The 14,046-nt window shown below is 39.4% G+C and overlaps 1 protein-coding gene across 10 annotated transcripts in view; it reads right to left on the bottom strand.

The window, feature by feature from the left end:
- Window positions 1-14,046, bottom strand: part of RBMS3 (RNA binding motif single stranded interacting protein 3) — a 1,620,164-nt gene that overhangs the window by 1,289,108 nt on the left and 317,010 nt on the right. For all 10 annotated transcript variants that reach the window (XM_051858893.3, XM_089331200.1, XM_070072889.2 and 7 more), the window contains one exon: window positions 9,847-9,915. In XM_051858893.3, coding sequence (XP_051714853.1) covers window positions 9,847-9,915 — 69 coding nt within the window. The remainder of the gene's footprint in view (window positions 1-9,846; window positions 9,916-14,046) is intronic.

Genomic DNA, 14,046 nt, shown 5'->3' with positions numbered 1-14,046 from the left:
AGGAATCCTCCCAAATTAAGTCTATGAAACTTGTATCACCTTAATTCCTAAACCAGAAAAAGATACAACAGAGATAGAGAAAAATCCTCAACAAAATACTAACCAATATAACCCAAAACACACCATAAAGATCATTCACCCAAACCAAGTGAGATTTGTGCCTGGTACACAGGATGTCAACATTCACAAATCAATCCATGTTATACATTGCATTAACAAACTGAAAAACAAAAACCATACAGTTATCTCAATAGATGCAGAGAAAGCATTTGATAAAATACAACATCCTTTCATGATGAAAACTCAAAGCAAATTGGGTTTAGAAGGAACATTTCTCAACACAATCAAGGCAATTTATGGCAAACATATGGCCAAAATCCTATTGAATGCGGAAAAGTTGGGAGCATTCCCACTAAGATCTAGCACCAGACAAGGGTGCCCACTCTCACCCTTGCTATTCAATATAGTCCTGGAAGTTTTAGCCAAAGCCATTAGGCAAGAAAAAGAAACCAAAGGGGTACAAGTTGGGAAGGAGGAAGTAAAAGTATCCCTATTTGCAGATGACATAATTAATTCTATATATAGGGGATTCAAAAGACTCCACGAAGAGACTATTGGAACTCATAAAAGAGTCTGTTAAAGTGGCAGGATATAAAAGCAACACACTAAAATGAATAGCCTTTGTATACACAGACAATGCCATGGCTGAGAAAGAATTTCTAACATTAGTCCCATTCACTGTAGCTCCAAAAAGAATTATATACCTTGAAATAAATTTAGGCAAGGACATCAAAGATCCTTAAAATGAAAACTACAAAACATTAAGGAAAGAAATAGAAGAAGACACAAAAAATGGAAAATTTTTCCATGTTCATGGATTGGAAGAACCAATATTATCAAAATGTCCATACTACCAAAAGCAATTTACAGATTCAATGTGATGCCAATCAAAATATTAAAGATATTCTTCTCAAATTGAGAAAAAAAAATGATGCTGAAATTCATATGGAAACACAGGAGACCCTGAACAGCTAAAGAAACATTATGCAACAAAAACAAAGCCAGAAGAATCACAATAACAGATTTCAAGACATAATACAGGGCAGTTATAAACAAAACAGCCTGGTACTGGCACAAAAACAGATGGATAGACCAGTGGAACAGAATAGAAATGCCGGAAATTGGTGTACACATCTACAATCAACTTATCTTTCATAAAGGAGCTAAAACCAATTCCTGGAGCAGGACAGTCTCTCTAATAATTGTTAGTGGGAAAACTGGATCTCCATGTGGTAGTGTGAAGGAAGACCCCCTACCTTACATCTTATACAAAAATCCTCTCAAAGTGGATAAAAGAAAAAAATCTATGACCTGATACCATCAAATTACTAGAGAACATTGGTGAAACCCTGCAAGACATTGGCATAGACAAACAATTCTTGGAAAAAAAACCCAGAGGCACAGGCAATCAAATCCAAAATTGACAAACTGGATTACATCAAATTGAGAAGCTTCTAAACAGCAGAAGAAACATTCATCAAGTGAAGAGGCACCAGACAGAATGGGAGAAATTATTTGCAAACTATGCAACTGATAAAGGATTAATATCCAGATCTATAAAGAGCTCCAGAAACTCATCAAAAATAAAACAAACAATCCAATTAAGAAATGGGCAAAAGACTTGAACATGCATTTTTCAAAAGAGAAAATTCAAATTGTCAATAGCTACAAGAAAAAATGCTCAGGATCACTAACTGCCAGGGAAATGCAAATCAAAACCACAATGTTTCACCTCATCCCAGTTAGAATGGGATGGTAAATGCTGGTAAGGATGTGGGGGAAAAGGTACCCTAATCCATTTTTGGTGGGGATGTAAACTGGTCCAGCCACTGCGGAAGACAGTACAGAGAATGGAGATATCTCAAAAATCTGAATATAGACCTACCACATGACACATGCATCCCACTCCTGGAAATCTACCCAAGGGAAATGAAATCAGCATATGAAAGGGTCATCTGAATCCCTATGTTTATCACAGCTCAATTCACAATAACTAAGATATGGAATCAACCTAGATGCTTATCAGCTGAAGACTGGGTAAAGAAATTATGGGATATATACACCATGGAATACTACACAGCAGTAAAAAAAGAAAAAGGAAATCCTGTCATTTTCAACAAAATGGATTCTACCAGAATATATTATACATAGTGAAATAATCCAGTCCCCAAAAGAGAAATACCATATGTTTTCCCTGATCTGTGGTAACTAATAGAGCCCCTAAAAAGTAATCTATAGAAGTGTAATTGATACTTTGTGATGTGATGACTTGTAACAGACCTTGTCTCAACTATTGAAGAATAGTTTTTTTCTTGCTATTTGTTAAACTCTGTATTTAGTGTTGGGTTAATCTTGTATGTGTAAAGTTAATTGAAAATAGATCATAGTAATAAATAAGAATGGGAATAGGAGAGAGTGAGGAGGAAGAACTGTAGGAGGGAGAGTAGGGAGGGAAGAATCACTATGTTCCTCACTCTCTCCCACACAACCCACCATGCAATGTCATTTGCCATGAGGCCCTCACCAGAAGTGATGCAGATGCTAGCATCATGCTCTTGTACCTACAGAACTACGAGCTAAACAAACCTCTTCTCTTTCTAATCTTCTCAGTCTTGATTATTTTGTTAGAGCAGCAGAAAATCAACTAATGTCATTACTGTGGACAACAGTAAAGTTTATTAGAAGATGAATCATTGATTCAGTTATCTATTCCTGCACAACAAACGACCAGCAAGTCTCGGCTAGGAGATTTCACTGGGGTTCTTTTTTATAGATTCTGCACCTTTGTTGTGAAGGCTGAAACGGCTGGGGGTGGGGGCTGGCCAAATATATCTTCCCACATGACCCCTCCACAAGCCTAGCTTGGGCTTCCACACAGCATAGCATTCTCAGGAAAGAGAGGCTTCAACATGACACAAATCTTGCCCCACAGTGCAAATTCCAAGACCTCAAGGTCCAAATGACAAGCCAAGTTAGCACTTAGCCTTTGACATCCTACAGTATCATCTTCCCCTGTACTCTACTGGTCAAAAGGTAGTCACGGAGCCAGTTAAACTCCAGTGCCTAAAGAGGAACGTACGCAGAAGTGTGAGTACTAGGAGGAGCGTTCACTAGGGAGACAGGTGTCAGTAATCAGGCATTTCATTAAATCAGACCCTAATTTCCTATACTCCATTTATTTCATTTTCCGATGAAACTTCAAATTTGTAAGGCTTTATGTTACACAACTTTGTGTTCCCACAACCTCTAAAATAAACTATAAATGAGATGTGATAGCTTGCAAATGAGTAAGAACTGGCATTTCAGATCTCCCCTACTCTCTATATTAAGAATGCTAAGATATCAATTCAGTGTCAACTCTGGTTGAGAACATAACCACTTTGCTATTCTGGTCAGATTCTCAAATATATGAATGCAAGTTCTCAGGACAGATAAATATCAGGCCGAGCAGGGCAGGCATTTCCCTTTGTATAGCCAACCATATAAAACATGTGTGTATATACAACAGCTGTCTAAAGTAGAGGGCTTAGGATTGACTCCTTAACAAAAGACATTTATAAGTACAATATTAGATCTGAGAAATCATTTTATAATCCTAATTGAAAATGACAACAAGATCACTCCATAGTCATGTCCAAACAAAGACAAAAGACCATATCCATATCACCAAATGATCAAACACTCCTCTTGACCAGGTAATACTGGGGGCTATTGCTTCTTAACCACTTAACACTTTTAGCCCCATTACACTACTCTCTCCTCAATAAAAGTATTACAATACCAAAGAATCCCACTCCCTTCCTTCCTAACAGCAACCAAACTTTTTTGTTTGTTACAAATGTCATCTAACTGAGATATAAATCCCCTAACCAGCCCCTTTAAACAGTATCCTCTTACTCAGAGCCCCTGCATTTGCCATGTTGTACTGTCTTCTTTACTCTTGCAAACAGCAGTTAATAAAGCAATATCTGAGTCTTTTTGTGCTGCTATAACAAAATACCTGAAACTTTTTCTAGTGTGTTTCTACAAATTGTCTCCATTCTCCCTATTACTGAGTTCCAAAGCCAATTCCACATTTTAGGTATTTGTTACACTTACAGTAACATCCCACATGTCAGTACCAATGTCCAAGTCTCTTTGTGCTGCTATAACAAAATATCTTAGACAGAGTAATTTATGCAGAACAGATATTTATAGACTCACAGTTCTGGAAGCTGGAAGTTCAAGATCACACGATGTCAGCAGGTTCAGCACCTGATAAGGGACTGGTCTCTATTTCCAAGATGACATCTGATTGCCATGTCTTTCCAAGAAGATGAAGATTCTGTCTTCACATGATGGGAAGAACAGAAAAGCACAGAGCCACACCACTTCTTTAGTCCTTTTATAAGTAACCCCATTCTGGAGTGCGCTGACCATCATAACATAATCGCCTCCTCAAGTCCCCGCCTGTCAATACTATCACCTTGGCAGCAACGTTTCAATATGAATTTTGGGAGGACCTATTCAGACCACAGCAGCAAGTTATCAGCACAAGTTTGGTTGAACACATGTATGTTCCTGATGGTCTTTGGCTGGTGGGCATGACTCTTCTGGAAACATAGACACAGATAGAAACAATACTTTTCTGTGTTCTTAAATTACAGACATACAATCCAAAGACCCACATAGATAAAAGGTGTCAGTTTTTGTCCCGGAGCCAGAATACATGAAATTCACATTTGTTTCCATGAGCATCACAGCACCAAGCACTCACACATATGCTCAACAGTGATGGTTCATCAGGAAAATTTCACAGCTGCCACATTAATCCAAAATAAATAACATGGACGGCACCGAGACTGTCCAGCGGTTCAGAGGGAAGACTATCATGATCTCCGGAAGCCTCGATTTCCCTCACCACAATGCTCAAGGTGTGACGGTGATTTTACCCAGTCAGAGATGACACAACATGCATTCTACTTCAGTCTGTTCAAAATCACAAGCTTTGATGTGAGCTTCAGTTAAGGACGAGTTGGAAACTAATTGAGGAAAGGAAAAATAAAAACAGACTAGAGTTCCCCTTTCCAAATTCTATCACTGCTGTATTTCGTATCAGTCACTCATTCATTGAACAATGCTTTATGAGTTCCTACTCCATGCTGAGTACTAGATACACATGTATGAAAATATATATAAAACAATCCAGGAAAAGTACAAACTATGAACAGTAGCTTTTTAATCTCCCAGTAAGCTACACTCTTCTTTCTCTTACTACACAAACATAGTAAAACAAGAAAATACCCTCTTCTTCCCTTGTTTAACACCAAATACTTGAAACATGTACATGCTGTCAGCCTTAAACTCCATCAGTTCTATCTGCCCTTAGAAAAATAATGACATTGGACTATCTACTTGAATTCTCTTGAGTCATTTTGTATTCCTCAACTAAATGTATACTTTACTTTTTTTTTAATTCACTGGTTTACCCTTTTAATGAGATGAGGTTTAAAGTTCTCACCTATTAAGAACTAATGCAAACAGATAGTTTATTAAAGGCCTAAAGAATCATCAATCAACTAATGGATCATTATTGACCCAAATTTCACACTGAGGGTTTTAAAGACACCATGTTTCGGTTGGTGCTAATTATTCAAAGGAAAAACTTTTTATTTCTCAGGCATAGGAGAATATTTAATATTCATAAGAAATTTTGTGATTATGAGAGGGAAGATGTGATGGGGACTAAGAAACTTTTCTAAAATGAAGTGCACAATATCCACAGAAAACTCATCATGATTTCAATTTCTCATTTTGTTTAAATTTGAAAATACAGTCAACTGGTCACCACTCTCACTTGTCTGTTTATTCAAATGAAGTACAATTGATAATGACTACTTTATTTGATACAGATATTTGTAAGCATATAAAACTATTTTTCATTACTTACTAATTTTGAAACAATGGGAAGAAATGCCATTTTCTTACAAATATGTTTTCAAATTATCCCAAATAAAGCACCAACCAGTGCGTTTTTAAATATTTTAACCTCCATGTTTTGAAAGCTTTTTTTTGTTTTTGTTTTTGCTTTGCAATAGACTGACCCATATTTGAGTGGATGTAAGGCCACTCAACAAAGAAAATTATTCACGGAAAAACAATTGCAGAGTAGAAATAGTGCCCAAAGGTCAAAACATCAGGTTACAGTCATCTTAAAACCTACCTATTGATTAAAATGGTTTTCAATGGCCTTAAATTACTCTAAATACTTTCCACAGATAATATTGATATTGGTCAAGAAACCAGGGCTCTGGAATCTGACAGAACTAACCCTGTGTCATTGAACACGATAATTAAATGTTCTGGTTGTCAGGTCTTGCATCTGTAAAATACTGCATTTGTCATAGTATTTGACAGATTGAGAACATTAAATGAGATAGTGCATGCAAAGAAATTAGCAGCCACCACAGAGTAAACATCTAATAAACGTCAGCAAAGATGATAATGACTGTGAAGAAATGGCAATGATAATGATATTAATTCTCAAATGAATGCAGTTTTAAAAACCAAAGGTGCCTACTTATGTACTGATTTACTCATTACTAGATCTGTGTGTTTATTTGAGGTTCGCATATACTGAAAAGAAACGGGTAAGATTTATCTGGACTCTACAGAATATGAATCTCCGACTTTTTAACAAAAAATGATCTGATACCAAAACTCAGAAGAGGACAAGGAGCTGGGGGCTGGAGAAGGAGCTGGCAGTAGTACCTTGAATCTCAGGCTGAGAATCTGTGTAGGTGTTTTCAAAGACCGAGCCCATAAGCCTATTATATTGCAAACACAAAAGACAAAGGTTTTTTTTTCAATAAACACAAATTTAAAAGGAAAGGATTAGAGCACAAGTAACAAAGAAGAGAAATAATTATTCTGTGTGGGATAGGGGTATAAAAGGATTACCACCCACTAGGCCAGCTCAGGGGACTACATCACTGAGTTTTCAGCAGCTGCAAGGCGAGTGATCCTGTAAATACTCCCATAATATTTCTGAAATGAAAAGTCACTGTTATGGAAACGAAAGAAGTACATCATGTCATAGGAGGTGTATTAGCAAGAAAATAGTTGCAAGAACGCCCAGAAAACAGAGTCCACCCCAAGAAATCCACAAGAAGGGATTTAATACAGCAAACTCGTTATATGGTTGGGAGAGCTGAAAACAAAAAAAGAGAAGAGTGAGGAAAGTTGCTACCCCTCCACACGCACCTCTCACCACACCAGGACTGGACAGAGAATTGTACCAGAGTCCACAAACACAATTCCCGCCTCATAGGGACTGCGCCTGGAGGCTCATATCATAGATATTTTCATCTCCCCTCCCTGCTCTTTCCTACTCTTAACTTCTCTTATTGGGAGGAACCATAGCAAGGGAGTCAGCTAGCAAGGGAGTCTGAGGAAGTAGGAGCCAAAGGTCAGGCATGGAAAGGAACTGAGAGCAAATGGGCAGATGCCCAGTACCACAGAAAACAGTGCCACTCCTTTCACTTAGAATTAAAAGGAACCCTCAGTACAAATAAGATGGTACAAATACGAGTTCCAATCAGAGGGCCATTTGGAAATGATATGCAGTTATATGCTCCAATCCAAAAGGCATTGCCACAGTTGCAGTTCCCCCAGCATAACCACACTTCTTCCAAAGCATGAAAGAGTTAAAACGAAGCCCATTTTCGGAAGCTCTTTCTCTGGGGTTTAACAGATTTTTAAGTATTCACAGAAAAAAAATACTGAGAAGTGTGAACAGGATGGTCAGCATTTTAATTTTCCTAGGGTATAAAACTGAAAGGATGTATTGTTGGAATTCAGGACTACCCCAAATATAACTCTATCTTCACTTTTTATATTTCATAGGATCATGAGAAATGTTTTCCAAGCCCAGCACATATTCAAAGAATAATGACTTGAGATTATCTCACTGAGAAGGTCCCAAAAGAATCTTATTAACTTGGAACACTGAATGAGGGGTGGGAAGTGGCACTGCTGGTTTGGCCACAACCTGGGATGCCCACATTCCATATTAGAATGCCTGGAATGGAGTCTCACCTCCATTTCCCATTTAGCTTCCTGCTAATGTGCCTGGGGCATGGCAGATGATAACCCAGGTACTTGGGTTCCTGTCGCTCATGTGGGAGACCCAGATGGTGCTCCTGATGGCAGGCATTTGAAAGGAAAGTAAACAAGTAGACAGAAGATCTCTTTCTCTTTTTCCATCACTCAGTCTTTCAAATAAATAAATAATTGGGGAAAGAACTCAATGATTTTTGGGGAAAACATAGAATCCTAGGGCAACAAGATTCGTGTAATCTTGCACAATGCAATCTCTGGGTCTTGTATTCCTTAGGCTATGAAAGATTAGATTAGCAAGTCTCTAAAGACAAGGGTGGTGACCTGCTGAATTCAGTCCCCATACAGTTCAAGAATAGAACTAAGAAATACTGATGTACATCTTTATGTACATTATAAGAAATACTGATGCACCTCTTTATGTACATTAGTTGGTTGTGTCTACAATGGAGACAGTAAAAACCTGGATATTCAAAGCAATCTCTGCTTACTGGAGCCACTGCAGTGTTTCATACTACCACCTTTCTCTGCTCACACTTGTGAAACAGGGACATCCTTCCAAAGTTACCAGAAACTACAGCATCCTCATAGAGCTGATGCAACTGCAGACCAAGTCACCACCTCTACTTTCCTTCTCACCAAGCAATTTAATACCAGAAGAGGTGCTGTGATAAAATAATGCACAATGGAAGAAATCATTCTTCTCATTGATTTTCTTTAATGTAATTATTGATAAAAGCCAATTTCTGACTTCAAAAAAGAAAGATGACAAAGAAGCATACAAAGGAGTTCTCACATTATGCCAATAGGGGAGTAAGCACCTATGCTAAATTTCCCTCGAATGTCAATAAAATGGGGGGGGGGCAATGGTGATATGAAACGTTTATTATATGCTTCTTCTACAGTCATAGTAAGAGTGTTCTGACCCACAACACAAAATGGGATTTTACCTCCTCTTGACCTCATAACAGACAGGTGATTTGAAGGCACATCCTACTCAGCTCTTAGAGACCAAAGTCAGTGTTCTCAGCACATGATGCTTCCAAAAGCAGAAGACACAAGCACCTAGAAGCCCACGTGGTCCCTGCTCACTCACAGAAAATATCTGTTCTGTATATACTAAGACATAAGACAGCAGTCTGCTGGCTTAACTTCCTCTAAAGAGGCAAAACATTGTTCAGTGTTTATTGACCTAAATAGAGGTTGTTGTGCAGCCTGAATAACTATGAAAAAGAATTATTCTTTGTAACACTAGGACCTTGTCTAAGTGTATTGGTGCTCAACCTCACAAAGATACCAGATATATGAGGGTGCACACACAATTTTCAGGAATAAAAGAGCCCGAAGGGATAATCTTCTGCTGAAGGAAAACAAGACAAACTACACTTCCAATAATCGATTGGTTTTATCTATGCCATTCATTACGAAGGGACAAGGAGCTTCAGCATTTTCCAGGCTCCTTACCTTTTCATCACCATCATCCTCATAAACCCTAACCTTAAATAGGAACAGAGAATCATATCCAATAACGACCTAAGTACACAGCCATTTGACCATAGTAGCTACGTTTGAGGTGAGAACAGACAAGAGCTCAACAGCTTCCAGAATTGCCCAGATAAAAATTATTGTAAGTTTAAGCACACTTCAAGGAAAACAAGGATGGCAAGGTTCTTAAAAAGAGCATATTACCTGATGTGGCTGTGAACTGGACCATCTGCTATACGAAGGAGCACCTGAGGCCTTGTTGGCTGAGGTTCTCTGAGAAAGGGGAAAAAAAAGATTTCAAGCTGTCACCCAAACAGAATACACTTCATATTTCTCCAAACCAATTATTTATTCAATGTCTAGAGTATGAAAAATTAACACATTTTAGACCCAGTCTGAACTTCACCTTCCTGTGCCATTTCTGTGAAAGCATACTGTCCCCAGCAGATGTAATAATATGGACACTGGCATAGGGATATCTAAATTGAAATCTCAGTTTTTACCACGTGTTTGATGTGGTGCAATTAACCCACGCTCCCTCTGTCTCTGCTCCATCTTTTATTGTGCCGGAATAAATATTTACATGAGGGCACCTCAAAAACTTTATGGAAGATCGAATAAAAAAGATGTATTTATTTGTATTTGATGCAAAAATGATATCCATGCATAGTTTCTTCATTATGCATGTTTTCCAAAAACCTTTTGAAGATTCCTCATAGGGCATGGATTTCAAATGCTCTGTACCAACATAAACTTCCCTTTCAATTCTATTTTCCATGAACTTCTGGAAGTGCATTCAGCTCACATATTATTCTGAGGACCAACTACAACATTAAGTATGAAGCACTCAGGATGGCAGAGTGTAACACACATATAAAGCATGAATTCAACAAGCAGAAAACAAGCCACATCGTTAAAAGCTTCCACTTGAAACAAAATTGGAATACAAACATCCATATTAATAATGAAGTCCTTTGAGAACTGGCTGTTCTGGTTATAAAGAGGTTCCCCAGATATGCTGCCCGGCTCCTGCTGAGCCACTGAAACAAAGTTCAGGCTGCTGGTTCTGCATACAGCTGACCGTAATCACATCTTCTGTAACTTGCAGAGTATATGATACACTCTACTATCTCCATCGAGTGAAAAGAATTTAATTCATCAGAAACCTGTGGGTGCTCCAGACAGAGAGAACAGAGCGACAGGGGCATGAAGATGTGAGCGTGCTTGGTGTGTTTGGAAAATGATCAATAGACCAAAGCAGTGCTGCCAATTCCTGCATTCACCATGACTGCATTCCATCTGCCTTGCAGGGTCTCTGTGTAATTTCATGATGGCCTTTGCGGATTCTGACAGCTTTCCTGAATCGCTGCCACAGGGACGATGGCATGCTGGCTAAATGCTAGATTCTGCCTGCTCAATTCAACTTCCTCCCAGCATCTGCCCATTTGAGGAAGGAGGACTCGGCTCAGCTCTCAGTCCTTCCTGCCCCCACTGAGGTCAGTAGGATAGGACCCTTGAGCAAAGTATGAAAGGATAGGACCCTTGAGCAAAGTATGAAAGGATAGGAACCTTGAGCAAAGTAAGAAAGCAGCATAGAGTTAAACCAAAACTCTATTTCCTCAGTGACAGACAATGGAAACGAACTCTCCCCATTACCTATCACCCTACCTCCAATATATCAGACGCGGTCACTGAATCACGTATCTTCCTCATATTCACTTTCCTAATTGTGAAATAAGGTTGAATTAATGGTTTCCATGCCAATTAATTCAGCCCCAAACCTACACGATTTAATGACTTTACACTTGTAGTGTGTATAAATGATCATCGATTATAGTAGCAATACTGAATTTTCATGGAAAGACTAGATTCCTTTCAATATTTTCTTTTTTAAAATGCCAAAACTTATTTTAAGCCCCATTTATCTAGAAAAATATTAATAATTTAAATAGCTCTTACCTATTTAGGCTCCTTGCCTAGAATTTTAGCAAATTTCAGCTTCCCTGTACTTTCTAAAAGAGGTTGTCAGCTGGTTTCTCAATCTAATAAATTGGGGACTCCACAGAGATTCTTTTAGTCACATTAAATCAAAAGGTTTTTGGTATGGGGGCAGGCAATGTGGAATAGCAGGTTGAGCCTCTGCCTAAGTTAACAGCATCCCATATGAGTGCCAGTTCAAGTCCTCACTGCTCCACTTCCAATCCAGGTCCCTGATAATGTGCCTGGGAAAGCAGCAGAAGATGGTCCAAGTGCTTGGACCCTGTACCCATGTGTGGAACTCAGAGCAAGCTCCTGGCTCCTGACTTCAAACCGGCCCAGCTCTCTTGTGGCCATTTGGGGAACGAACCAGCAGATGGAAGATCTCTCTCCCTTTCCCTCTGTGTCTCTCCCTCTCTCTGTAACTCTGCCTTTTAAATAAATAAATAAATTTTAAAAAATAAAAAAAGTAAAGCCACAATACAGGTTTATAACATTGCAATGGTAAATTTTACCTTTATTATCAGAAAATCAAACCTTTGGTCTATTAAAAAAATAAAATTATGGTAATCAAAGCCAAGACATGAACACTTGCTATCAAAAACACATTTTAATTTTTTTTTAATTTTTTATTTTTTGACAGGCAGAGTGGACAGTGAGACAGAGAGACAGAGAGAAAGGTCTTCCTTTTGCCACTGGTTCACCCTCCAATGGCCGCTGCAACCGGCGTGCTGCGGCTGGCGCACTGCGCTGATCCGATGGCAGGAGCCAGGTGCTTCTCCTGGTCTCCCATGGGGTGCAGGGCCCAAGCACTTGGGCCATCCTCCACTGCACTCCCGGGGCACAGCAGAGAGCTGGCCTGGAAGAGGGGCAACCGGGACAGAATCCGGTGCCCCGACTTGGACTAGAATCCGGTGTGCCGGTGCCGCAAGGCGGAGGATTAGCCTAGTGAGCTGCGGCGCCAGCCCAAAAACACATTTTAAAGAAAAGAGATACCTGGTCTGCAGCTATGACCAAGTGACTAAGTAACTTTGAAGTGGGGAGGGCAGAATATGAGCACCTGTAGATTTGAAGGCAATAATAACAATTCAATAGGAAATGCACATCTAGTCCCTCCTGAAAAATGTCATGATTTCTCCTTGCTCACACTTAAATTTTTCCTGAAGTCCACAGTACCTTTCTGCACTGACACTTCATAAGGGCAATTGCTGTCACTCACTCATATCTTTTCTAGTGCTAAGGATAAATGTAGAAGGCAAGAGTTAAACAGCAGAGGCCAGCGTCATTGCGTAGTGGGCTAAGTCTCCTCCTGCAGTGCCATCATCCCATATGGGCACCAGTTTGTGTCCTGGCTGCTCCACTACTGATCTAGTTCTCTCCTATGGCCAGGGAAAGCAGTAGAAGATGGCCTAAGTGCTTGGGCCCCTGCACCCATGTGGGAGACCTAGAAGAAGCTCCTGGCTTCTGGCTTTGGATCAGCACAGCTCTGGCCTTTGCAGCCATCTGGGGAACGAACAAACAGATGGAAGATTTTTCTCTCTGTCTCTCCCTCTCTTTATCTATAACACTACCTCCCAAATAAATACATAAAAATCTCAAAAACAAAAAGAGTTAAACAACAAAATAACCATTGAATACTGATGATAAATTTAAGGACATGCCAAATGTCCAGAACTGTGCCCTTGTTCTAATGGTTGTAGCTATATTTGAAAACCAATCTCCTATGGCCAGTCAAAAAGTCTGTCTAGCTTTTATTGAGTTTTTAAAAATTAAACTTAATGCATGGTTTGGATTTCAGCTGAGATAAAAAATAAAGGTGCCTGACAAGCCAGCTAAGGAACTGTTCACACCTTTCTTCTGCAACTAGTATCCTCCACAGTCAGTGGCCAATACCCAGATCAGAATAAAGAGCCTTGCTGGCATAAAATGCAAATTATCTGACCCCAGCAATTTATAAAGCTCTAGGAGTGGGATCCAGCAATTTGCATTGTTAACAGAGTCTTCAATTGACTCATAAATTTCAGAAGCAAGGGAGAATTCCAGAATGATCTCAACACACTCTTCTATTACCACATGCATTTCTGTAAAGATACTGATGCAAGGATTTTTTTTATATTTAGTTAGTTAGTTAGTTAGTTACTTAAAGAGCAGAGTGACAAGGAGAGACAGACAGACAGAGATCTTCCATCCACTGGTTCACTCCCCAAATGACCACAACAGCCAGGGTTGGACCAGACCAAAGCCAGGAGCTAAGCCAGGTCTCCCACATGGGTGGCAGGAACCCCAGTACTTGAGTCATCACCTACTGCCTCCTGGGGTGCACACTGGCAGGAAGCTTGATGGAAAAAGGAGGTGAGACTTGATCCAGGCACTCTAATCTGGGACATGAGCATTGCAAGAAGTGGCTTAACACACTACACCACAATG

The sequence above is a fragment of the Oryctolagus cuniculus genome, chromosome 4 (genome assembly GCF_051225735.1).
Source record: "Oryctolagus cuniculus isolate XC-2025 breed Fujian yellow rabbit chromosome 4, ASM5122573v1, whole genome shotgun sequence".
NCBI classification, from domain to species: Eukaryota; Metazoa; Chordata; class Mammalia; order Lagomorpha; family Leporidae; genus Oryctolagus; species Oryctolagus cuniculus.
This window is presented reverse-complemented; position numbering and strand designations above follow the sequence as displayed.